Genomic DNA, 24,958 nt, shown 5'->3' on the forward strand with positions numbered 1-24,958 from the left:
TGGTTCTGCCATTTACTAAATGTGTAACCATGAGCAAGTCACTTAACTTCTCTGGGTCACATTTTCGTACTCTGTAAAAATGGAGATAATACTCTGTACCTCATAGGTAGGTTATAAAAATTAAATGAGCTAATATATTTAAAGAATTTAGGCTAGCACCTACCATATGGTAAGCATTATACAGATGTTAGCTTTTATGATCTTTAATTCCTTATCTGAAATTCCTAGGAACAGATTTATTTTATTTATTTATTTCATTTATTTTTGTTGTTGTTGTTGAGACAGAGTCTCGCTCTGTCACCCAGGCTGGAGTGCAGAGGCGCGATCTCAGCTCACTGCAACCTCCACCTCCCGGGTTCAAGCAATTCTCCTGCCTCAGCCTCCCAAGTAGCTGGGACTACAGGTGTGTGCCACCACGCCCGGCTACTTTTTGTATTTTTAGTAGAGATGGGGTTTTACCATGTTGGCCAGGCTGGTCTCAAACTCCTGACCTCAGGTGATCTGCCCACCTCAGCCACCCAAAGTGCTGGGATTCCAAGTGTAAGCAACCATGCCCAGCCAAAAAACTTTTCTAAATATAAAGTTGAACTGCTTATATTGTCATGGTGTTTATCACTGCCTGACGTTTTATTATACATGCACTTGTTTTTCTGTTGTCTGCCTCCATAATTTGACATTTGATCTTAAGAAACAAATAATCAAGGATTTTGTCTTCTTCACCACTATATCCCCAGCTCCTGGAACAATACTTGACACATAGTAGGTATTCCAATAAATATTTGTTGAATGAGGCCGGGTGCCATGGCTTATGCCTGTAATCCCACACTTTAGGAAGCTGAGGCGGGTGGATCACCTGAAGTCAGGAGTTCGAGACCAGCCTGGCCAACACAGCAAAACCCTGTCTCTAAAAATACAAAAATTAGCCAGGCATGGTGGCATGTGCCTGTAGTCCCAGCTACTCAGGAGGCTGAGGCAGGAGAACTGAGGTAGATGTTGCACTGAGCCAAGATCACACCACTGTACTTCAGCCTGGGTGACAGGGCAAAACTCTGTCTCAAAAAAAAAAAAAAAAAAATTTGCTGAATGAATAAACATATAACTCTAAACTCAGAATAGGTAAACACTAAAATTTTACTAAAATATAAATCTTATTTAAATGGTTATTTCATTCATATCATGAAGATTCCTTATTTCAGAAATATATCTGATATTCAGAAGCAAAGGTAACATCATTGTAATAGATTCTATAATAAAAGAAATGCACAATATGTCACCAATGTACACGGAGGGCATAACGTGCCATCTATTCAACTGATTACACTAGTAGAGAACCCCTTGCTCTTTTTGATTAAATATTACTTTAGCAAAATTTACCTGAGCAGCCAATAATGCATTTTTCAATTCTTCTCTGGTAACTTCCGGAGCATCAGTTTGTCCAACTAAGCCAATTGTATTATTCTGGGAAGGCCTATCTTGCTCTGTTTCCTTCAGATGAGCACTAAGGTAGGCTTTAGATGCAAGAAGATATCCATTCAACATGTGTAGGGTAATATCCATCAGTGGTGGGCATCTAAACAAGGAAAGCAAAGAAGAAAAATATATCAGAAAGGATATAAATTTATAAATTAGCCAGAACATGATCAGTTTAATTTAAATGCTGAGAAAAACCTGAGTAGCACATAGTAACTTTTCCCACTGAAATACTCGTTCTCAGAAGTTTAATATATATTTCTTATTCTCTATATTTCAAAATTATATAAATAGTATTATTTGTTTCATCTTATCAGCTAAAGTCAAATATGTATAATGTAAACTCTAAAGAAAAGACGACCGGGTGCGGGCAAAACAATAATGCATGAAGAAAAACTGTAATATATGTGCAAAGAGTTGATATCCTTTATAGATAAACAGCTCTTTAAGTCAACAAGGAATATAGGCTAAAATATAAAGAAAAAATAAAATGGCTAATAAATACTGTTAAATGTCCAATCCAACAAGAATATAAATTAAAATGGGAATCTATTTTCACCTATCAAATTGGCAAACATTATATAAAATAGTACAGGAAAGTATATAATATCAAACACTGATATGGAATGTAAACCAGTTCAGCCTTTCTTTTTCTTTTTTTTTTTGAGACGGAGTCTCACTCTGTCGCCCAGGCTGGAGTGCAGTGGCCGGATCTCGGCTCACTGCAAGCTCTGCCTCCCGGGTTCACACCATTCTCCTGCCTCAGCCTCCCGAGCAGCTGGGACTACAGGCGCCCGCCACCTCGCCTGGCTAGTTTTTTTGTATTTTTTAGTAGAGACGGGGTTTCACCATTTTAGCCAGGATGGTCTCAATCTCCTGACCTCATGATCCACCCATCTCGGCCTCCCAAAGTGCTGGGATTATAGACGTGAGCCACCGCACCCGGCCCAGTTCAGCCTTTCCACATAGTAGAATGAAAATATGAAATAAAAGTCTTGAAAATGAGCACAATACTTTTGCCCCAATAATTCCATTTCTCCATGTTCTACTGGAATACTCAGCATGGGGAAATGCACATAATCACCACAGCACTATTGATAATAGCAAAAATTAGAAATAAAATATCCTAGGGGATTGGGTTAAGCATAGCGAATCTATAAAATGGAATACCACATAGCCAATTAATATAAGAATCTAGGCCGGGTGCCTAGATTATTAAGACCAGCCTGGACAACATAGCAAGATATTAAGACCAGCCTGGACAACATAGCAAGACCCCCAACTCAAAAAATAAAAATAAATTTGAAAAAAGAATATTAACATGAAAAAAGGCTCACAAGTTGTTAAGTGAAAAATCCAAGCTACAAAAACATTAGATACAATTTGATAGCAGAATTTAATAACTTCCTTAAAAACTGAATCACCTGAAGTGATTCATGTGCAAGCTCACCTACTTCAGTGGATTCTTAACAATGATAAATCATTTTTTTGAGAAACAGCTGTTTTCTAGAAGTGTTATTTATTGTAGTTTTCCTTTTATTAGATACTTAACATCATTTACACATACAGTTTGTTCTTCTGATTCCTATTTCCAATGAGACCTTAACCTTACTAAACCATATTTAGCTAATTTTGCAGATTTTGTCACTTGGAGAATGTCATCCCTTGGTTGATGACAGACAAGTTTAAATATCAAGTGTATCCTATTTAGTCTTCCTTACTAGTTTCTCTTCCCTCTAATCCATCTAGCACAAAGCATCTTTTCCTAAGCTATAACCCAAACCACATTAGCCTAATATTCAATGCCCTCAATAGCCTGACCCCAATTTAACTTTCCAACTATAAAATGTGCTCTTCTCAAAAATAACCCTCTTCACGCCTTTCTCATTCTTGCTTCTAAACTTCGGCTTGTACTATTCTTTTTCTCAAAGTACCTTCCTTGACTTCCTAACCCCCAACTTTATACTATTAGATGAACAAATATTCACCTAAACCCTATGTCCACTCTTCTTTTTTTAAGTTTAAATAAAGCAGTGGGAGTGGAGAGGGAACAAAGAAATCTGTACCTGGTTATAATCAATCAGTTGTAAATACCACTGCACTCGAACCAGCCCTAACTCCATTCTATAAAACTTTACCCATGCCCCATCTCCTCTGCATCTTTCCTGAACTTTTAAGAACATTCATTTACTACGCCATTCATCCACATGACCATATTATGTAACTTATCACGTATCTGTCTTACGTCCCATGCAGATGATAATCACTTTAAAGGCAAGCCCCTTAACTTACATACTTTTGATAGTACTTATCATAACAACTGTGATTCAAAGATTAATGATAGGAGTTAACTAAATTCTACCTTTTGAGAAGAAGCCACTTCAAAGCAATGCTTAAGTTTAGCAATTGGTAAGGATTTAGAGCCAAACGTGGAATTGATGAAGCTAACATCACTATTTGGCATGCCAAAAAGGTCACAGTTTTAATGCAGGTAATGGTTCACAAGTAACCAGTTTTTTAAAAACCTTTTTAACGTGAGAGCAGAAACAGTGTTATTCTTTACTGGTCTAAATTGTGAGAGAGATAAAAACCACTATTGATGGCACCAAAACCAAGAATGACATTTCTCTAAAGCTAGGTTTTATTAATCACATATTAAATATTAAAATGTATATACATTTCACGAATAAACACAACTAAAAAGTAAGACAAAAAACTGTACAGGTCACACTGCCTACTTATCTGCAAGCACAATTAAAATATAAGTTTAAACTGAATTTCATCAATTTCTTTTGACTCTCCAAAGTACAGCTCTATAATAAAAATGAAACTCAAATGACATGTACCTGTGAACCCTCTGATCACACCTTAGGACAATGAGAGGATCTATCATCAGGTCATTCTGAGTATACTTTTGTTGTCGTACAAACTTTATTGAAGGTTGAAGTGCATTAACCGTCATCACCCATAGCCTGATAAGAAAATAATCACATGTTCAAAACAGTTTTTATATAATTAAAATCTGTAGCCATCCAGTCCTTTCTATCTTAGAAAGTTATATTCAGTAAATAATTAGAAAATAGGTATGAATGAACTTTGAAAAATTTAAGCTACAGACATCTAACCTATTATAACATCTCTTAAAAAAAAAGGGATAAAATAGTAAACACAAAGTAGTCTCAAAAACGTTCACAGTTGTAATGGAATAATCATGGCATATAAAATTAAAACCTGAGTTAAAACCTTAGTTATACCATACTTGCTATACGACTCTGTGTAAGTCACTGAGGCTCTCTAAACTGTTTACTCATCTGTAAAATAGAAATGATATAATACCTGTAAATGAAATAAACTTGCCAAAACATTCTGTATCTAGCTCCATAAATATAAGTCATCATTCTGGATTTATCATCATAAAGTCTCCAAGTGAGAGGCCACTTTGAGATTAGACATTAATAGATTATAAAAGTGATTACTAAAATGACTGCACATCATGATTACTAAGGGTTATGCCAATACAGAAGGTGCTTGAGTGAAGCCCAGGAATCCACCAGAGGACTTCCCCCTCTTAAATGACTGTATAAACAAGGATCATCAGACACTTAAAGAAAGCTTCTACTTTGAAAAAGATTAAAAATACAAACAGAAAAAAAGGAACTCAAAAAAAAACAGAAAATGTAGGAATAAGGAGTAAAAAAAATTTTGAATTGCTAATATCCTAAAAGAATAAAATATTTTATACATGAAACAAGAACAAGAGGCATTTAAGAATATGCAGATAAAAAACAGCTCTTAGAATTAAGAACAGGGCCAGACACAGTGGTTCACACCTGTAATCCCAGTACTTTGGGAGGTTGAGGCAGGAGGATCGCTTGAGTCCAGGAGTTCAAGACTAGCCTGGGCAACATAGCGAGACCCCATCTCTACAAAAACTAAATAAGAAGGCAGGCCGGGGGTGTGCACCTGTAGTCCAGTTATTTGGGAGGCTGAGGCAGAAGGATCGTTTAAGCCCATAAGTTTGAGGTTGCAGTGAACTGTGATTGTGCCACTACAGTCCAGCCTGGGTGACAAAGCAAGACCCTGTCTCTAAAAAATAAGAATAAAAAATAAATTTTTAAAAAATGAACTAGAATTCTATACTTAGGCTAAATATCAATCACATATGAGAATAATTCAGCATCTCAAAAAAGTTAAGTTTACCACACTCCCTTTCTCAGGAAGCAAGATGAGTGTGTGTTCCATTCACTAAAATGAGGATATAAACCAAGAAAGAGAAAAATATGAAATCCAACAAAGAAGAGTGACAATAGCAACTCTAGGATGGCAACTGTATATGTCCCAGATGGCAATATGAAGACAAAAAGCTCTGAAAGGAATGTCTCCAAGAAAAAAAATATATAGTGTTTCTTTTGGGTTTTTTTTTTTTTTTTTTGAGACAGGGTCTCACTGACGCGATCTCAGCTCACTGAAGCCTCGATCTCCTGGGCTCAAGCGATTGTCCTGCCTCAGCCCCCCAAGTAGCTGGGAATACAGGCATGCACCACTACTGTCTGCTAATTTTTGTATTTTTTGTAGAGACGGGGTTTCACCATGTTGCCCAGGCTGGTCTTGAACTCCTGAGCTCAAGTGATCCGTCCGCCTCGGCCTCCCAAAGTGCTAAGATGACAGGCGTGAGCCAATGAACCCAGCCAAAAAAATGCTAATGATACATTATCTGATGTGTTATGATTAAGTGTGAAGTAAATTTCCCCTCAATAATGAAGCTTGGGGATGAATTAGTTATTGGTTATTGATACCAATTTAAAAACCTGAGCAAATGGAAAAAAGGTAAGTATTAACTAACCCAAGGTATATGTTGAGTAAGGGGGAGGGCACTTGCATAAGAACGAAATTGTAATCAAAAGACTATCACATAGCTCAATTATAAAATCACTTCTGTAGTCATAATAATATGCATTTGAAATACTGCTTTAACAAAAAAATTTAATATACCCATGTTGGGAGAAACAGGAAAAGGGGAAATGTGTATTAGAAGAAGTGGGACTCACAGGAGAGGAAGCAAATAAGAGAGCTAACTAACCTTCACCTTGTAGAGTAGAAAATCAACAGATAATTTCTAAATTGGAAAATCAGGAAATCACAGTCATTATAAAAGATATATGGGGAGGATATAAATACCAGAATAAAAAGATAAAAGAGCTGAAAATAGTTGTCTCTGGGGAGCCAAAGTCTAAAATAGAAAGGTGTGAGGCAGATCTTATATACTATTTAACTTCTTAAGTTATGTGCATTTACTCACATAAGTAAAAATTTACTTTCCAAAATATAAATAGGACCAGATCTCACCCAGACCTACTGAATCAAAATCTCAGTTAACTCAAGCCCAGTATTCTGTTTTCTAGGCATGTCCAGGTGTTAAGGATCCAATCTATGAACCAGCAGAGACCCAATGACCAAAGACAAACTTTGCTGCACACTGAAATCACCTGGGGAATCTTTTAAAAAGTACTGATGCCTGACTCCCACCCACAAACAGTCTGATTTAATTGGCATGGGTTCCAACTTGGGGATCAGTAGTGGTAAAAACTCTCCAGGTGATTTTGACGTGCAGCAAAACTTGGAACAACTGCAAAGATCCAAGATACAGCAGTGATCTAAATCATAATTAGCCACAAATAACTATACATGATAACCCAATTTTCAAGAACTTCCTAAAGTTAGAAATACTGTAAGGTTTCTATTTCAATAAAGTTTGCTTTTACTTAAAGATATAACAATCATTTAGTAGTCTTAAGAAAGGAGATATATTGTCATACGGTCAACAAATACTGCTATGAGGGTCTTGTGAAAAATTTTTCAAACAATTAAATTTAGGTTACTGTATATTATCACTGCTCTACAATTATCTATTACATATAACAATACACTAAATTTACCTTCTAGGCATCACAGTATTAAGAACCATCCATAGTTTATTGACTGTTTGCAGAATTCTCCGTGGAACTCCTGAATTCAACAGCTGGCTCATATTGGATGTTAACACTTCTGCATATGGTATAAGTTCACTGGCAGAGAGTAGAGTCAAGTGTTCTATAATCTGCATCACTTGTGTGTGATTTACTGGGACAGCTGAAAATGCTAAAAAGAAAATTTAGTAATCATAATCTGAATTCCGTACAGTTTATTAAGCAGGAAGTAATATTGTTCTCTCAGACTACAGGCCAAACAAATCAAGAAAACAATGTGGCTAAAAAGTAACTATAGTTACTTGCTATTGTTTCCTACAGAAACCTAGATACAATTTCCACTAAACTTATTAAAATAAGGGCCAGCTGGATGCAGTGGCTCACACCTGTAATCCCAGCACTTTGGGAGGCTGAGGTGGGTGGATCACTTGAGGTCAGGAGTTTGAGATCAGCCTGGCCAACATGGTGAAACCCCATCTGTACTAAAAATACAAAAATGAGCCTGTAATCCCAGGTGTGGTGGCAGGCACCTGTAATCCCAGCTACTTGGGAGGCTGAGACAGGAGAATCACTTGAACCCAGGAGGCAGAGGTTGTGGGGAGCTGAGATTGCACCAGCACACTCCAGCCTGGGTGACAGAGCAAGACTCCATCTCAAAAAAATTAAAAAATAAGGGCCCTTATTAAATTAAAAATTCATGGAAGTGTAGTTGTTCTTTCATAAAGAACAAAAATACGATTTTTTAAAGATCACATTAATGGGATAGGCGTGGTGGCTCACACCTGTAATCTCAGCACTTTGGGAGGCCGAGGCAGGAGGATTGCTTGAGTCCAGAAGTTCAAGACCAGTCTGGGCAACATGGCGAGACCGCATCTCTATAAGAAGTAAAATAATTAGCTGTATGTGATGGTGCACCTGTGATACCAGGTACTTAAGAGGCTGACACAGGAAGATTCCTTATGCCCAGGAGATGGAGTTTGCAGTGAGCTGCGTTCCTGCCACTGCACTCCAACCTTGAGCCTGGGCAACAGACCCTGTCTCAAAAAAAAAAAAAAAAAAAATCAGACTGATCTTATTTTTTATTTTTTCATTTTAGAGATGGGAGTCTTGCTATGTTGCCCAGGCTGGTCCTTTTTTTTTTTTTTTTAATCCCCCTCTTGCCTTTACCAATGAAGAGCCCAGGATGGTTTTGAATTCCTGGCCTCAAGTGATCCTCCTGCTTTGGCCTTCCAAAGTGCTGAGATAACAGGCATGAGCCACTGCATCCAGCCCAGAATGATTTTAAAAACAGGACTGAAAAAGGAAAATATGCTGAAGTATTGCTTTTGATAGCTAACATTCATTGAAAGGTTCAAACTTCTTGAAACTTTCCTCCAGGTGGTCCCCTTATAGGATGTAAGCATCCAGAAGATTGCTGTTACTAAAAAATATCTAGAACTATGCTCTCCAATAATCACTAACCCCATCTGGCTATTGAGCATCTGAAATAACTAGTCCAAATTGAGGTGTGTTATAAGTGTAAAATACACAATAAATTGCAAAGACTAAGTGCAGGAGTGTAGTGGGGGGTAATATATCTCATTAAAATTTTAATATTGATTACATGGTGAAATAATATTGGCAGGCCGGGCACGGTGGTTCATGCTTGTAATTCCAGCACTTTGGGAGGCCAAGGCAAGCAGACTGCTTGAGCCCAGGAGTTTGAGACCAGCCTGAGCAACATGGCAACCCCTTCTCTACAAAAAATACAAAAATTAGCTGGGTATGGTGGCATGTACCTGTAGTCTCAGGTACTGGGGAAGCTAAGGCAGGAGGATTGCTAGAGCCTGGGAGGCAATGAGCCAAGGCTGCACCACTGCAGTCCAGAGTAGGCAACAGAACAAGGCTCTGTCGCAAAAAAACAAAAAGAAAAAATATTGGCCATATTTGGTCAAATAAAATGATTATTTAAATTACTGTTGCCTGTTTCTTTTTACTGGAAAGTTTATAGGTGTTATAGCTCACATTATATTTACACCTATTATATGTAGGTGTTATAGCTCACATTATATTTCTATTGGACAGTGCTGATCTAGAAGAACATTCTCCATTAACAGCAAGTATATACTCCTATTCCACTGCACTTATTTCTAACCAGTTTAGAACCTTTCTAAAACCACACCACCTTTTTAGTGATACAATATAGAACCTATGAGAGAAAAGATACAAGCACATCAGAAAGAAATGGTTAAAATTCCTGGCCGGGCACAGTGGTTCACGCCTTAATCCTAGCACTCTGGGAGGCTGAGGCAGGAGGATCACTCAAACTTACAAATTCGAGACCACTCTGGGCAACATGGTGAAACCCCATCTCTACAAAAACTTAAAAAATCAGCCAGGCCTGGTGGCTCATACCTGTAGTCCCAGCTACTTGTGGGACTCAGGTAGGAGGATTGCTTGAGCCCAGGAGGTGGAGGCTGCAGTGAGCTGAGATCACGCCACTGCACTCCAGCCTGGGTGACAGACAGAGAGAAAGACACACACAAACACAAAAGGAAAGGAAAGGGAAGGGGGAAAGGGAAAACAGAAAAAAGGGGGAAAGGAGTAAAGGAGTAAAAGGGGAAACCGGAAAAGGGGTAAAAGGGGAAAGGGGGGAAGGGGGGAAGAGGAAGGCGAAGGGAGCGTAAAATTCCTTAAATGCAAAGAGTATTTTATATAATTAAAATATATTCACCAAAACATTGTTATATCCACAGGAAAATTCTGTATAAGATTTCAATTAGCCTAGTATCTCCTTGTACTACAAAAGGGGTTAAAGAAGTATCAATAATTTACTATACCTTCTTGGAGTTGTTTGGGAGAATGATTTTTAGCATTATTAGTCAGGAGCATTCGCCGTAGCAAGGCATCAGTCCCTGTGATTTCTTCTTCACAAATCCAGTCATCCACAATACATAAATGTGGGTAGTTAGTAGCAAGGAGACGTAGTAAAGCTGAATGCAACCCTTGAAAATTTACAGAAAATCAATTGGATTCTTCATGCTCAAACACCAGAAGCTTCCCCACCCCTCTCATTTTTATCAAACCACAAGGAAAGAGGGTTATGCTCTAAGTCAGTGATTCTCAAAGAATGATTAGATGGCTAGGCACGGTGGCTCACACCTATAATCCCAGCACTTTGGGAGGACGAGGCAGGTGGATCACCTGAGGTCAGGAGTTTAAGACCAGCCTGGCCAACATGGTGAAACCCTGTAGCTACTAAAAATACAAATATTAGCCGGGCATGGTGGTGGGCGCCTGTAATCCCAGCTACTCGGGAGGCTGAGGCAGGAGAATCGCTTGAACTGGGAGGTGGAAATTGCAGTGAGCCAAGATCACACCACTGCACTCCAGCCTGGGCAACAAGAGCAAAACTCCATCTCAAAAATAAAAAAAGAATGATTAGAGCACCACCAGCATCATAAGTTTGGGAAGCTTGTTTCATGTGCAGAATAATGAATACCATCCCAGGTGATGAGATCAGAAGCTGCAGAATGGAGCCCTAGGAATGTGCACTCCTTGTGCATGCAAACTACAGTTTAAGAACTTGTGTATAGTCATTTGACCAAGGGAAACTGCTTAAATGAAGATCCCCAAGTAATGTGATAAACAGTGAGCTGGGAACTACTACTCATAAAGAAAGCTTTCAACTTTCTTCCATCCCACCCAACATAATAGTCTCCTAAAGTTGTTTGACATAGCAATGGTTCAAGAGTTCAGGGAAGAGGAAAGAAAAGGAGGAGAAAAGAATGTCCATTTGGGGACTATTATATATGGTTTGGAAAAGGTCCTACTCAGAAATACTGACAGGCTTCTGTAGAGAACATGCCCTTTCCTCCAACCCTGTTGAGCATCATCGCTATAGATGTGGTAAAATTAAAGTTGCCACTTCAAATACCTGAAAGGTCTCAGGTACTTTATGTACATTTTCTCATCTCTCCCTAACATTCATACAAAGTAAGCAATGCCTCCCATTCTACCGTAAGGAACAAACCACACTGAAAGACATGTATTAACATTAACAACTCTAAAGTCACACAGCTACGTATGTCAGCCAAGAGAAGCAGTACTGATGATACCCACAACAGGGGGCATTTTATCTTGGTTCCAGAAGTATTAAAGAAGATCAAAAGAAATGGGAAAACTTGTTACCAAATCAAAGCCTTATTTATAACATTTTACCTATACTACAGTTTGACTATTCATGACTATCATGTATAATGTTAATAATGAGAGGCCCGCACGTGGTGGCTCATGCCTATAATCCTAGCACTTTGGGAGACTGAAGGGGATGTATCACTTGAAGCCAGGAGTTCGAGACCAGTCTGGCCAACATGGGGAAACCCTGTCACTACTAAAAATACAAAAATTAGCCAGGTGTGGTGGCACACGCCTGTAATCCTGGCTACCTGGGAGGCTGAGGCACAAGAATTGCTTGAACCTGGGATGTGGAGGTTGCAGTGAGCCAAGATCGTGCCATTGCACTCCAGCCTGGATGACAGAGCAAGACGCTGTCTCAAAAAAAAATTATGACACCATACAAATGCCTATTTAGTTAATGAATGAATGAAGTACTACTATGCTAAGTGCTTCGCACATAAGTACCTAATAAATATTGTTGCTACCATATTATTATCATCATTATCAGAACAGTAAGACTACACAGTAGTAGTAGGAATCAAAGTACTTTAGATCTAATTATCCCCTTATTATGCAAATCAAATGATACCACTGCTTAATCCCAGTAGAAAAAATACCCAGTTCCTTTCTCATAGAAACAGCTTAAAATTGATGTTTCTGTGTTTGAAAAGACATTGCAACAATCAAAAATGGCGTTACTTAAACATTTAAATTTCTAAATGCATACAGGAGTATATATACAGTTAAAATTATACCCAACCATCACAAAAAAGACTGCTTACAAAAGTGTAAACTAATCAACATTTCATACTCTTTTCAATAAAGCATATCAATTGCCAAATGCTGTTAAAAATAACATTATTTTCTGGAAACAGATTATACAAAGAAGCCACGCATGATGGCTCACACCTGTAATACTAACACGTTGGGAGGCTCTTCACTTGAGGTCAGGAGTTGAAGACTAGCCTAACCAACATGATGAAACCGTGTCTCTACTTTAAAAAAAAAAAAAAAATTATACAAAGATATAAGTAAATAAATGCTGCAGACATCTGGTTAACGATGTCCAATGAAGGCTCATGTTTCTCCTTGAAACCAACCATAATAAAGAGAAAGAAAATTCCAGCCGGACACAGTGGTTCACACCTGTAATCCTAGCACTTTGGGAGGCTGACATGGGTGGATCACCTGAGGTCAGGAGTTCAAGACCAGCCTGGCCAACATGGCAAAATGAAGTCTCCACTAAAAATACAAAAATTAGTTAGGCATAGTGGCGGGCGCCTGTAATCCCAGCTACTTGGGAAGCTGAGGCAGGAGAATCACTTGAATCTGAGATACGAAAGTTGAAGTGAGCTGAGATTGCACCACTGCACTCCATCCTGTGAGACAAGAGCGAAACTCCTTCTCAAAAAAAAAAAAAAGAAAATTCCAACTTAACAGAAAGAAAAACACCCACACTCAAACATTAAAGAGGTATTTAATTAAGAAAAATCTCTAGAAAATTAGCAGGGTATGGTGGCATAGGCCTGTAGTCCCCGCTACTAGAGAGGCTGAGGTAGGAGGATGCTTCAGCCCAGGAGTTTGAGGCTACAGTTAGCTATGATCACACCACTGCACTCCAGCCTGGGTAACGTAGTGAGACTCTTTCCCTAAAGATAAAAAAAAAAAAAAAGAAAAATATCTAATTTCAAAAAACACTACAATATTTCTACTTAACAGGACTTATAGTAAAATATTATAATATGTCCATACTATGGATCATAAAATAATCAGAAACAGTAAGGAAGATTTACCTGTACTGATATGTGAAGATGTTCAAGACTCCAAGAAAAAAAAACAAGCCTTGGAAGAGGCAGGGGAGGCTGCACATGGTGACTCACTCCTGTAATCCCAGCACTTTGGGAGGCTGAGGTGGACAGATCACTTCAGACCAGGAGTTCAAGACCAGCCTGGGCAACATAGAGAAACCCTGTCTCTACTAAAAATACATAAATTAGATGGGCATGGTGGCGCATACTGGTAATCTCAGCTATTTGAGTGGCTAAGACACGAGAATCACTTGAACCCAGGAGGTGGAGGTTACAGTGAGCCAAGATCGTGCCATTGCACTCCAGCCTGGATGACAGAGTGAGCCACTGTCTCAAAAACAAAAATAAACAAACAAACAAAAGAGGCAGTGTACAATACTATTCAGAGTTAAAAAAAAATTTTTTTTTACTTCTGTGTGTCTGTTAGGTTCAACCACAAGAACCTGCTGTTTCTGTAGCTCTAAATTAGTTGAATATCTGTGATTTCTTTTTTTTTTTTTTGAGATGGAGTCTCGCTCTTTCGCCCAGGCTGGAGTGCAGTGGCGCATCTCGGCTCACTGCAAGCTCCACCTCCCAGGTTCACGCCATTCTCCTGCCTCAGCCTCCTGAGTAGCTGGGACTACAGGCACCGCCACCACGCCTGGCTAATTTTTTGTATTTTTTTTAGTAGAGACGAGGTTTCACCACGTTAGCTAGGATGGTCTCAATCTCCTGACCTCGTGATCCTCCTGCCTCAGCCTCCCAAAGTGCTGGGATTACAGGCGTGAGCCACCACGCCAGGCCAAATATCTGCAATTTCATACAGTTCAACCTATAGGAGAAAAAAGCCTGAAAATACATACCAACTGCAAATAGCTAGGGTGGTGTTTTAAGGCACAGAGTGGTTTGCAATAACTGAAATAATAGATTTAGTGAGGGAGGCAAAGAGGAATTTCACTCTTGAACTGTTTGAATTTTTAACGTTAAGCACCTATTACACTTCATAACATTACAAACAGTAAGGTTTTTTTAACAATAAACTTTAGCAGTAAACAGCAAATTAAAACATACCTCCCAACTCCTGCTGCAGCCCTTGAGCCTGTCGAATAAGGAACTTGATAGGAATCTGGTCCATTAAAGAAGAAGAGTATGATTTGGGCTTTCTTTGCATGGCAGCTATTAAAGATAAAAAGTGTAAAATAAATATAATGTCCAGAAACAACAGAAATCTTAACCTTCAACCCAAATGGAAACAAAAACAAAGTCAAATTACTTTTAATGCAATTAACCTGCGAATATAGCATATAAAAGATGAAGAATCATTACGAAAACAAGTGGCTACACAGGAAGAACAAGAACATACCTGGAGCAAGATCTGGAAAATGCCCTGAAATTTAAAACTAGACAGAAGAAAATTCATAACAGGTGAGAGAAGCAATGTGCAAAAGTGCCCTACACTAAAAGAACCAACAAGTGAGTCAAGATTTTCCCAAACCTAATTGGGAGATCAAATGTGATCATGAACAGATGGCCTAGAGCTTCATGATTCCAATGCATCTTATAAAAAGAAACTGTAATTTTATTACTTTATTTTATTTTATCTTATTTTATTTTATTTTATTTTATTTTATTTTATTTTTTGAGCCAGAGTCTCACTCTTTTTGCCCAGGCTAGAGTGCAGTGGCACGATCTCAGCTCACTACAACCTCCGCCTCCCGGGTTCAAGCAATTCTCCTGCCTCAGCTTCTCAAGTAGATTGGCTGGGATTACAGGCACCTACCACCATGCCTGGCTGATTTTTGTATTTTTAGTAGAGACGGCATTTTGCAATGTTGGCCAGGCTGGTCTTGAACTCCTGACCTCAGGGGATCCAGCCTGCCTCAGCCTCCCAAAGTGTTGGGATTACAGCACTGGGCCCGGCCAATTTTTTTTTTTTTTTTTTTTTTTTGAGACAGAGTCTCGCTCTGTCACCAGGCTGGAGTGCAGTGGCGCGATCTTGGCTCACTGCAACCTCCGCCTCCCAGATTCAAGCGATTCTCCTGCCTCAGCCGCTCGAGTAGCTGGGATTACAGACGCCCACCACCATGCCCATCTAATTTTTTGTATTTTTAGTAGAGATGGGGTTTCACTGTGTAAGCCAGGATGGTCTTGATCTCCTGACTTCATGATCTACCTGCCTGGGCCTCCCAAAGTGCTGGGATTACAGGCGTCAGCCACAGTGGATTTTATCAAATTATATACAATAGTGGTGATTGACTCTTTTTTATTTTTCCCCTGAGAGGAGTCACTGTCACCCAGGCTGGTGTGCAGTGGTTCAGTCTTGGCTCACTGCAACCTCTGCCTCCTGGGTTTAAGCAATTCTTGTGCCTCAGCCTCCCAAATAGCTGGGACTACAGGTGCCCACCACCATGCCCAGCTGTTTGTATTTTTAGTAAAGAAGGGGTTTCGCTATGTTGGCCAGGCTGGTCTCGAACTCCTGACTTCAGGTGATCCACCAGCCTCGGCATCCCAAAGTGCATACCTGGCCTCTTTTTAAATTAAGTTAGGCAATATGAATTTGACTTCCTTCTCTCACAACTCCTACCTTCAACCAGCCAGGTCCACCCTTTTTTTTCTTCTAAGTCCATTTTAATTTCTGTACTTTTGCTGCTATCCTAATTCAGTGCCTACTCACCCTTTGTTTATATATCTTCTATGGTCCACTTTCCCTGCCTCCAATTTAATCCATCCTTCACCCTACAGCCATCATCTTCTTATTTAAATACAGATTTGGCCACCTTCAGTGAATCCTCAGATCACAGAGAGTAAAGGTCCTTGCCAGTCAACACTATCTTTCTCTGTCTCATCTCTACCATATTGTATATGCCTGGCACCCAAAACTCATTCCAAGGTACTTCCCTTTACACCACAGGAATATATGAGAATCTCAATCAGGGTGTTTGTAGTTTGACAAATGATATACAATATGTTTATTCTCTTATAAACCACAAACAGTAAAGCTCAACCATTTTTCTTTTATTAAGGACAAGAAGTATATAAGTGCAAGTGTTAGAATAAAGGTTGAGAATCACTCTCTATATAGAACACATATATTATCATATACTCTTATTTAGATACAATCTCCCCTTTAAGTTAACAAATTAGCATAGTTTTCCATACCAATCTTTTATGAATTAAGAAAAAATCAGAAGGCAGTTAAAACAATAGTTACAGGATCCAGAAGTAGTCAAATCCTGATTCCAATACTTACTACAATACTTAATACTAACTTAGGGAAGTTACCTAACTTCCTTGTGCCTCAGTGTTCTCCCTTGTAAAATAAACATAGCCACCACCTATCTCATAGAACTGTTATGAGGGTTTACATGAGTTAACTATAAGACTAAACTAAGGCCAGGCAAAGTGGCTCACACCTGTAATCCAGCACTTTGGGAGGCCAAGGTGGTGGATGACTTGAGGTCAGGAGTTTGAGGCCAGCCTCACCAACATGGTAAAACTCTATCTCTACTAAAAATACAAAATTCAGTGGGGCATGGTAGCAGGTGCCTGTAATCCCAGCTACTTGGGAGTCCGAGGCAGGAGGATCACTGGAACCCGGGAGGCAGAGGTTGCAGTGGGCTGACATCGCACCACTGCACTCCAACCTGGGCAACACAGCAAGCCTCTGTCCCAAAAAAAAAAAAAAAAGACTAAACTGTATGTGTACAATTAAAAAGCAGAAATTATTTCAGGTTCTTAGATAGGAAGACTTAATACTGCAAAGAAGTAAATTCTCTCCAAATTAATCTGTAAGTTTAACATAATTCTTATCAAAATTCCAATATAATTTTCATTTGTGAAATGTAATAAAATTATTATAAAGTTCACAGAAAAGATTAAATATGTGAGAATATACAGAAATTCCAAACAAGAACTGTATCAGTCAAAGGCACAGAAAATGTCAAACATAAAAAAGAAAATCCAGGCCAGGCATGGTGGCTCACACCTGTAATCCCAGCACTTGGAGAGGCTGAGGTGTATGGATCACTTGAGGTCTGGAGTTCGAGACCAGCCTGGCCAGCACAATGAAACCCCATTTCCACTACAAATACAAAAATTAGCCAGGCATGGTGGCATGCACCTGTAATCCCAGCTACTCGGGAGGCTGAAGCAGAAGAATTGTTTGAACCCGAGAGGTGCAGGTTGCAGTGAGCCAAGATCACACCACTGCATTCCAGCCTGGGTGACAGAGTGAGACTTTTGTCTCAAAAAAAAAAAAGAAAAACAAATTAAAAACTACACACAAAGGTCAGGAGGATCACTCACACCTGTAATCCCAGCACTTTGGGAGGCCAAGTGAGGAGGACTGCTTGAGCCCAGGAGTTTGAGACCAGCCTGGCAACATGGCAAATCCCATCTCTACAAAATATTAAAAAAATCAGCCGGGCGTGGTAGTGTCCACCTGTGGTCCTAGCTACATGGGAGGCTGAGGCAGGAATCCCTTGAGCCCCAGAGATCAAGGCTACACTGAGCCATGTTCATGCCACTGCACTCCAGCCTGGGTGACAGAGTGAGACCCTGTCTCGAAAAACAAACAGATGAAATGAAATGAACTATACACATGTAGAAAGTCTAAACACAGGTAAACCTTTTCAAATACAGGAAAAAATACCACTTTACACTGATATCATGCATGCTAAATCTGACCTTCTGATATCATGTGAAGTAACTTAAGTTTCAAAGCCCATTTCAGTGACATTCTCTGTGTGCATGTGCGCGTGTGTGTAGAGATGGGCATCTTGCTGTTTCCCAGGCTAGTGTCAAACTCTGAGCACAAGTGACCATCCCATCTCAGCCTCCCAAAGTACCAAAACACTGAGATTACAGGGAATGAGCTATTATGCCCAGCCCAATGTTAACAGCAAAACGAAACCCTTCTATTTTTTTTTTTTTTTTGGAGACAGAGTCTCACTCTGTCCACCAGGCTGGAGTGCAATGGCACAATCTCGGTTCACTGCAACTTCCGCATCTGGGTTCAAGCAATTCTCCTGCCTCAACTTCCTGAGTAGCTGGGATTACAGGCATGAGCCACCACGCCTGGCTAATTTTTGTATTTTCAGTAGAGATGGGGTTCCACCATGTTGACCAGACTGGTCTCGAACTCCTGACCTCAGGTGATCTGCCCACCTCGGCCTCCCAAAGTGCTAGGATTACAGGCGTAAGCCACCTCACCTGGCCTTTTCTATTGTTTTTGATTAGGTTGTTACTATTCATACTAACGGAAGGAAGACCAGGCAAAGACTCAAATCAAGAGAAAAAAATTCAGTTACAGCTCCATCGTGTGTATCTTTTAAATTTATATTTAATGAACAAGACCTATACAACTGTTAAAATACAGGCAATTCTGTTATCTATTCATTTAGCCTCCTATAAGGAGGGCTGGGCCATAAATTATGGTTATGTACCCCAACATGCATGATTTATGTATCAAGTATACAATGCCCACATTGCAAAGATTATAAAATGATACTAGAGTCTGTTAGAATATTGCCCTTCTTTTATCAAAAAACAGTCTGGAAAGTAACAAAATGTAAGCTAATAAAATAAACTACCACTAGAACCATTCCTCTATGTATAACTTACCTAAAGTCTTTGTGTTTGCTAGAAGAGCCTCCTCATAAGACAGTATATAGTAGAGCACCAAAAGCTGTGCTGTGATACTGAAACGCTGATTAAGGCGGATGTTGTCACCCTGGAGGAAATATTACGAATACTCTGAAATACTCTGAATTTCATGAGTGATTTTTTTTTTCTTGATAGTAAAAGAATCAAAATAGGTTATTCAGCATTGCTGCTCCTAACTCATGTAAAAGAGGAGAAATGTTGCTGTGTGTATATTAAACTCAAAAAAACAACATGAAATCTGAGATGGCATGAGAGATAAAAGGCAACATACTTAAGTGGTCTTTAAGATAAGACAAAGAAAAAACTTCAGCTACTACTCAATAGCAAACCCATCAGGCTGCTTCTGAAAGACAGGAGTCCCAAGTATTATATGAAATTACCATGAAGAAAGTAACTCCTAAATAAGACATTGTATACTTAATATTTGTGAAAAATGCAACTGTTTTTCCCTTCTAACAAACTAAGGAAAAAATACTTTAATCAAATTTTCCCTACATGAGCCAGGAGTGGTGGCTCATGCCTGTAATCCCAGCACTTTGGGAGGCCAAAGCAGGCGGATCACCTGAGATGAGGAGTTGGAGATCAGCCTGGCCAACATAGTAAAACCCTGTCTCCACTAAAAACAAAAATTAGCCAGGCGTGGTGGCAGGTGCCTATAATCCCAGCTACTCGAGAGGCTAAGGCATGAGAATCACTTGAACCAAGGAGGCAGTTTACAGTGAGCTGAGATCATGGCACTGCACTCCAGTCTGGGCAACAGAGTGAGACTCTGTCTCAAAAACAAAACAAAACAAAACAAAGTTCTCGCTAAATGAATGTAGGTATATCTTAAGATTCCCAGGATGCTAAACAAACCTACATTGAATATCTTGAAATCCCACACAGTATTTGATCAAACACACAATCTCCAGGGCACCCTTTAGATTTTAAAGTGAAACTTCAAAAACAAAAAAAAAAATTATTAGCCGGGCGCAGTGGCTCACACCTGTAATCCCAGCACTTTGGGAGGCCAAGGCGGAAGGATCACTTGAGGTCAGGAGTTCAAGACCAGCCTGGACAATATGATGAAATCCCATCTTTACTAAAAATACAAAAATTAGCCAGTTGTGGTGGCACATGCCTGCAGTCCCAGCTACTCAGGAGGCTGAAGCAGGAGAATCATTTGAATCCAGGAAGTGGAGGTTGTAGTGAGCTGAGATTGCCCATTGCACTCCAGCCTGGGTGTCACAGTGAGACTCCAGTCAAAAAAAAAAAAAAAAAAGCCAGGCACAGTGGCTCACACCTGTAATCCCAGCACTTTGGGAGGCTGAGGCAGGTAGATCACCTGAGGTCAGGAGTTCAAGACCACCCTGGACAACATGGTGAAACCCTGTCTCTACTAAAAATACAAAACATTAGCCGGGCGTTGTAGCAGGCGCCTGTAATCCCAGCTACTCAGGAGGGTGAGACAGGAGAATCACTTGAACCCGGGAGGCAGAGGTTGCAGGGAGGCGGAGGTTGCAGTGAGCCGAGATCGTGCCATTGCACTCCAGCCTGGGCAAGAAGAGTGAAACTCCATCTCCAAAAAAAAAAAATTCTCACACAAGTGCCTGTTTAGCAAACTAGTTGGAACTAATACCATTCTTTTAATTTTTACAGGTGGTCTAAGGAAATTTAATCTAACTTTAAATTCAGAACTACCTAAAAGTCCTCTGATAGGAAAATAAAAATATGGGATAAGTAAGAAGAACTAAAAGAAAAATAAGTTAATAGATATAAAGAACAACGATTTTACCCCAGTGACTCCTTGGAAAATATTGAGTATCTCCTGTTCTGTGACTGGCTGATTTGTGGCTTCTGGATTAGATTTCGATGCAGGAGTAAGTATAGAATTTATGTACACATCAATCAAAGGAAGTAATTGAGGATGAAGTGGAGTAGAGGTCTCACACAGCTGTCTGTAAATCCAATCCTAAGAAAGAATGTTATAGACACTGAATTGTGGCAAAAAGAAAAATCAAGCAAAATTATAAAAGTACATACAGTTTTATATGAATTATGAATCTGTAAAATTCACTATTAACTTTGGGCAGTTCCAAATATATTATCTAGTATCATAACTATCTTTGATTTTAAAATATGAACCACCTTTATATCTGTATCATCTTAGGTGCACCGTCCACTGGAAGCTTTTGGGTTTAATCTATTAGTTTTTAAGTAGTGGGAAAAATATTTTAAGTCCCTACCATATCTGTATTTAGAGCACTATGTGTGTCGTCATGGGAGAGCTCACATTAGATATGAATTTGGAGAGAGAGAGAGATAGGTCCTTCACAGCAAACTCTCAGATAGACTAAGAAAGTGTCTCTGACAAGCACTTACAGGAGACTATCACTTAACTATCGTTGGATGGAGGACATGTAAAATGTTGGGTGTGCATTTGAACTCTTAATTCTTAGCTATTTTACTTGCCAAAAATATAAAGCAGCAGAAGATACAATCTAGCTGGAAAATAATTTCACTAAATCACAAAAAACAAGGGACAATTAAAAGTGATATATCATGCATATATTATTCACTGTTCTTTGTAAATAAAAGAGCCTCTGAAAAAGTTTCAGATTACTTTACCTCCTGGGTCTCAACCTTCTCTTTAGAGGGCCTTTTAACTGTTAGATATAGCCAACTAACACAAATCAAACATATCGAAATCATAAGTTAGGTGTGAGGTGTCCTTCTGGCAAGTCGACAAATACTAGTCATGGCAACTTCCCCAATTTGTAAAACAAAACCAGGCCCATTGCAGTGGCTCACACCTGTAATCCCATTTCGGGAGGCCAAAGTAGGAGAATTGCCTAAGACCAGGAGTTCAAGACCAGACCAGCCTGGGCAACATAGCGAGACCCTGTCTCTACAAAAAAAGCTTTTTAAAGCTGGGTGTGAGACCAGGCACAGTGGCTCATGCCTGTAATCCCAGCACTGTGGGAGGCCAAGGTGGGTGGATCACCTGATGTCAGGAGTCTGAGACCAGCCTGGTCAACATGGTGAAACCCTGTCTCTACTAAAAATTAAAAAAAAAGCCAGGAGTGGTGGCTCATACCCATAGTCCCAGCCACTTAGGAGGCTGTGGCAGGAGGAGTGCTTGAGCCCAGGAATTTGAAGTTACAGTGAGCTATGACAGCCTGGGCGACAGAGTGAGACTTCTCTTTAAAAAAAATAATAAATAAATTAGAAAATGGAAGTTTCAAAGTTTTAATGAAATAGCCACGTGCCACTATTGAGAACTTAAATGGAGTATTATGCATTTTTAAAATAATCTTACATTGTTTTAAAAATCTGAAATTACTGTATTATAATTATATAATTATAATTACTATACTTAATTACTATACTTATATAAATGACCAGTAACTTAATACCACACATTTCCTACACAAAACCCACAATAAAGGCCTACAAACTGAAATATAACTAACTGGGGAGAAAGCATTAATTTAGGTTGTTCTTTGAAATGTAAATGTAGGCCAGGCACAGTGGCTCACACCTGTAATCCCAGCACTTTGGGAGGTTGAGACCGGTATATCACTTGAGGTCAGGAGTTCGACACCAGTCAGCCAATGCAGTGAAACCCTATCTCTACTAAAAATACAAAAATTAGCCAGGCGTGGTGGCGCACACCTGTAGTCCCAGCTACCTGGGAGGCTGAGGCAAGAGAATCGCTTTAACCCAGGAGGCAGAGGTTGCAGTGAGCCAAGACTGTACCACTGCACTCCAGCCTGGGTGACTGAGCAAGACTCCATCTCAAAAGAAAAAATATATATATATAAATGTAGGGGCATGCTTTTATTTTATTTGTTTTATTTGTAGGGGCATACTTTTATTGACACTTTGTGCTTGGTAAAGGAACGGCTCCTGAGAAGCTGGTAAATACAATGAATAGGCAAAAATCCAGTAATGTTGGCACTCAGGTTGCTGGTGACAGGGACCCGAACTGCATGAGCTGTGACAACCTAAAAGGGAAAAATAGTATTAGTAATATAAAGAACTAAATATAAAATTATTTTGAAAGAGAGATAAGTAGACTGTCAACACCTAATATAAGTGTGGTCCCTAGAAATGAATGATGACAATAAATTATTACGTTTTAATTGTCTTTGAATGCTGAGGAAACGTACATTTAGGGATTTATATAATTCCCTAATTTTTTGTTTTTAAACACAGATACATACACAGTGGTGTGATAACATAAAATAAATAAATAAATAAAAATTTGAAGCATATAATCTGGGCTCAATGACTTTGAAAAAGTCACTTTATCTTCTGAATCTTTTTCACATCTACAAAACAGGACACTACCATACTGCCTCAAAGCATTGTTATGAGGGGGAAAATATTCTTTTTGGACATCATATGAACTATAAAGCACCACATAAATATACCCAGAAATATTTATTATCAATATGTCATGCATAGGCTCTAATTGTCTTTTAAAGACCCTCCTCAAAGTTGTCTTCCAACTGGTTCAAATTTAAAGACAACAAATAACTTATGATTCTCCCACATGCTGTGTGACTATTTGTAATTTAGGAATATATGTGCGTATGCGTGTTGAGGGAGGGAGGGATAGTAAAATATAGAAATAAAGATATTAAGACCAGCCTGGACAACTGGCTGGGCACAGTGGCTCACGCTTGTAACCCCAGCACTCTGGGAGGCTGAGGTGGGTAGATCACCTGAGGTCAGGAGTTCAAGACCAGCCTGGCCAACATGGTGAAACCCCATTTCTACTAAAAATACAAAAATTAGCTGGGCGTGGTGGTGGACACCTGTAATCCTAGCTACTTGGGAGGCTGAGGCAGGAGAATTGCTCCAACCCAGGAGGCAGAGGTTGCAGTGAGCTATGATTGTACCACTGTATACTAGCCTGGGTGACGGAGTAAGATAAAAAAAGAAATGAAAAAAATCCTTAGGCTTATCCATGGACAAAAGTGCTATGGCTAAAGAAGAACATGTTAAGTATAAGAAATTTAGACGCTAGCCTGTAATCCAGTTAGAAATGAATTTTACAGCCTAAAGGTTTAAATAGGTCTTCATTTTATCTTTCTCCAGACACATTAAAACAATTACCTCTTGAGATGCCCGATCATCAGCATCTAAGAGTATTCTCCTAAGTATCTACTCAGTCTCCAAAAATATATACATTCAAAAGATGCTTTGCTATGTTATGACTAGTTTTAAAAGTGTATTTTAAATGAATTATTTTTAAACAAAGTTTCAATGATGAAATAAATCATCATGAGTGATTAAAAAGAAAAACGACCATATTACTTTCTTAAGGTAAGACACACAAGTTTTCTCCCAAAGAATATTGTAAAAGAAAGTTAAGTAAGCACCTAAGAATAAAAAGAAATACCTGCTCAGTAAAAATTTCCTGTGTGAAGATCGTCTTCATCCTGCTCAAGGAGCTTGGCTTAATTACAATCTAAAATTACCAAAAGAATTCCAACAGTATATAAAAATATATGAAACACAATTTATTCTAGGGAACTTATCTAAAATGGCTGTGATACACATAAATGTTCAAATGTTCAAGTACTCTGCTCTGTTTTAGTAGTGCCTTCTCAAACCCAACATTAAAGTGTTAATACTCAGAAACGGGACCAATATAAAAAGCACTTAATAAATACTGTTATTGGCATTTTCAGTCGGTTGGGGGAAACAGATTATTTACTACATGGAGCTGGGATAGCTGCCCTTCTGTGAGGACAAGAGAAACGTGTGTGTGTGTGTGTGTGTCTGCATATACACATATGTACACACATATATATATGTATATATACAGATAGACACACATACACTTTTTGTACATATCACACCATACACCAAAAGAAACTCCAAGTAGATTAAATGTTTAAATGCAAAACACGACACCACCAA

At 39.1% G+C, this 24,958-nt stretch overlaps 1 protein-coding gene across 2 annotated transcripts in view; it reads right to left on the reverse strand.

The window, feature by feature from the left end:
- The window catches only part of INTS2 (integrator complex subunit 2), a 62,273-nt gene that overhangs the window by 5,513 nt on the left and 31,802 nt on the right, over window positions 1-24,958 (reverse strand). For both annotated transcript variants that reach the window (XM_011979160.1, XM_011979162.1), the window contains exons 12-20: window positions 24,435-24,503; window positions 22,897-23,031; window positions 20,820-20,996; window positions 19,004-19,112; window positions 14,453-14,557; window positions 10,256-10,420; window positions 7,407-7,608; window positions 4,317-4,442; window positions 1,375-1,570 (exon numbers count right to left, since the gene is read on the reverse strand). In XM_011979160.1, the coding sequence (XP_011834550.1) occupies window positions 1,375-1,570; window positions 4,317-4,442; window positions 7,407-7,608; window positions 10,256-10,420; window positions 14,453-14,557; window positions 19,004-19,112; window positions 20,820-20,996; window positions 22,897-23,031; window positions 24,435-24,503 (1,284 nt within the window). The remainder of the gene's footprint in view (window positions 1-1,374; window positions 1,571-4,316; window positions 4,443-7,406; window positions 7,609-10,255; window positions 10,421-14,452; window positions 14,558-19,003; window positions 19,113-20,819; window positions 20,997-22,896; window positions 23,032-24,434; window positions 24,504-24,958) is intronic.

The sequence above is a fragment of the Mandrillus leucophaeus genome, unplaced genomic scaffold, assembly GCF_000951045.1.
Source record: "Mandrillus leucophaeus isolate KB7577 unplaced genomic scaffold, Mleu.le_1.0 Scaffold20, whole genome shotgun sequence".
In the NCBI taxonomy this organism is placed as follows: Eukaryota; Metazoa; Chordata; class Mammalia; order Primates; family Cercopithecidae; genus Mandrillus; species Mandrillus leucophaeus.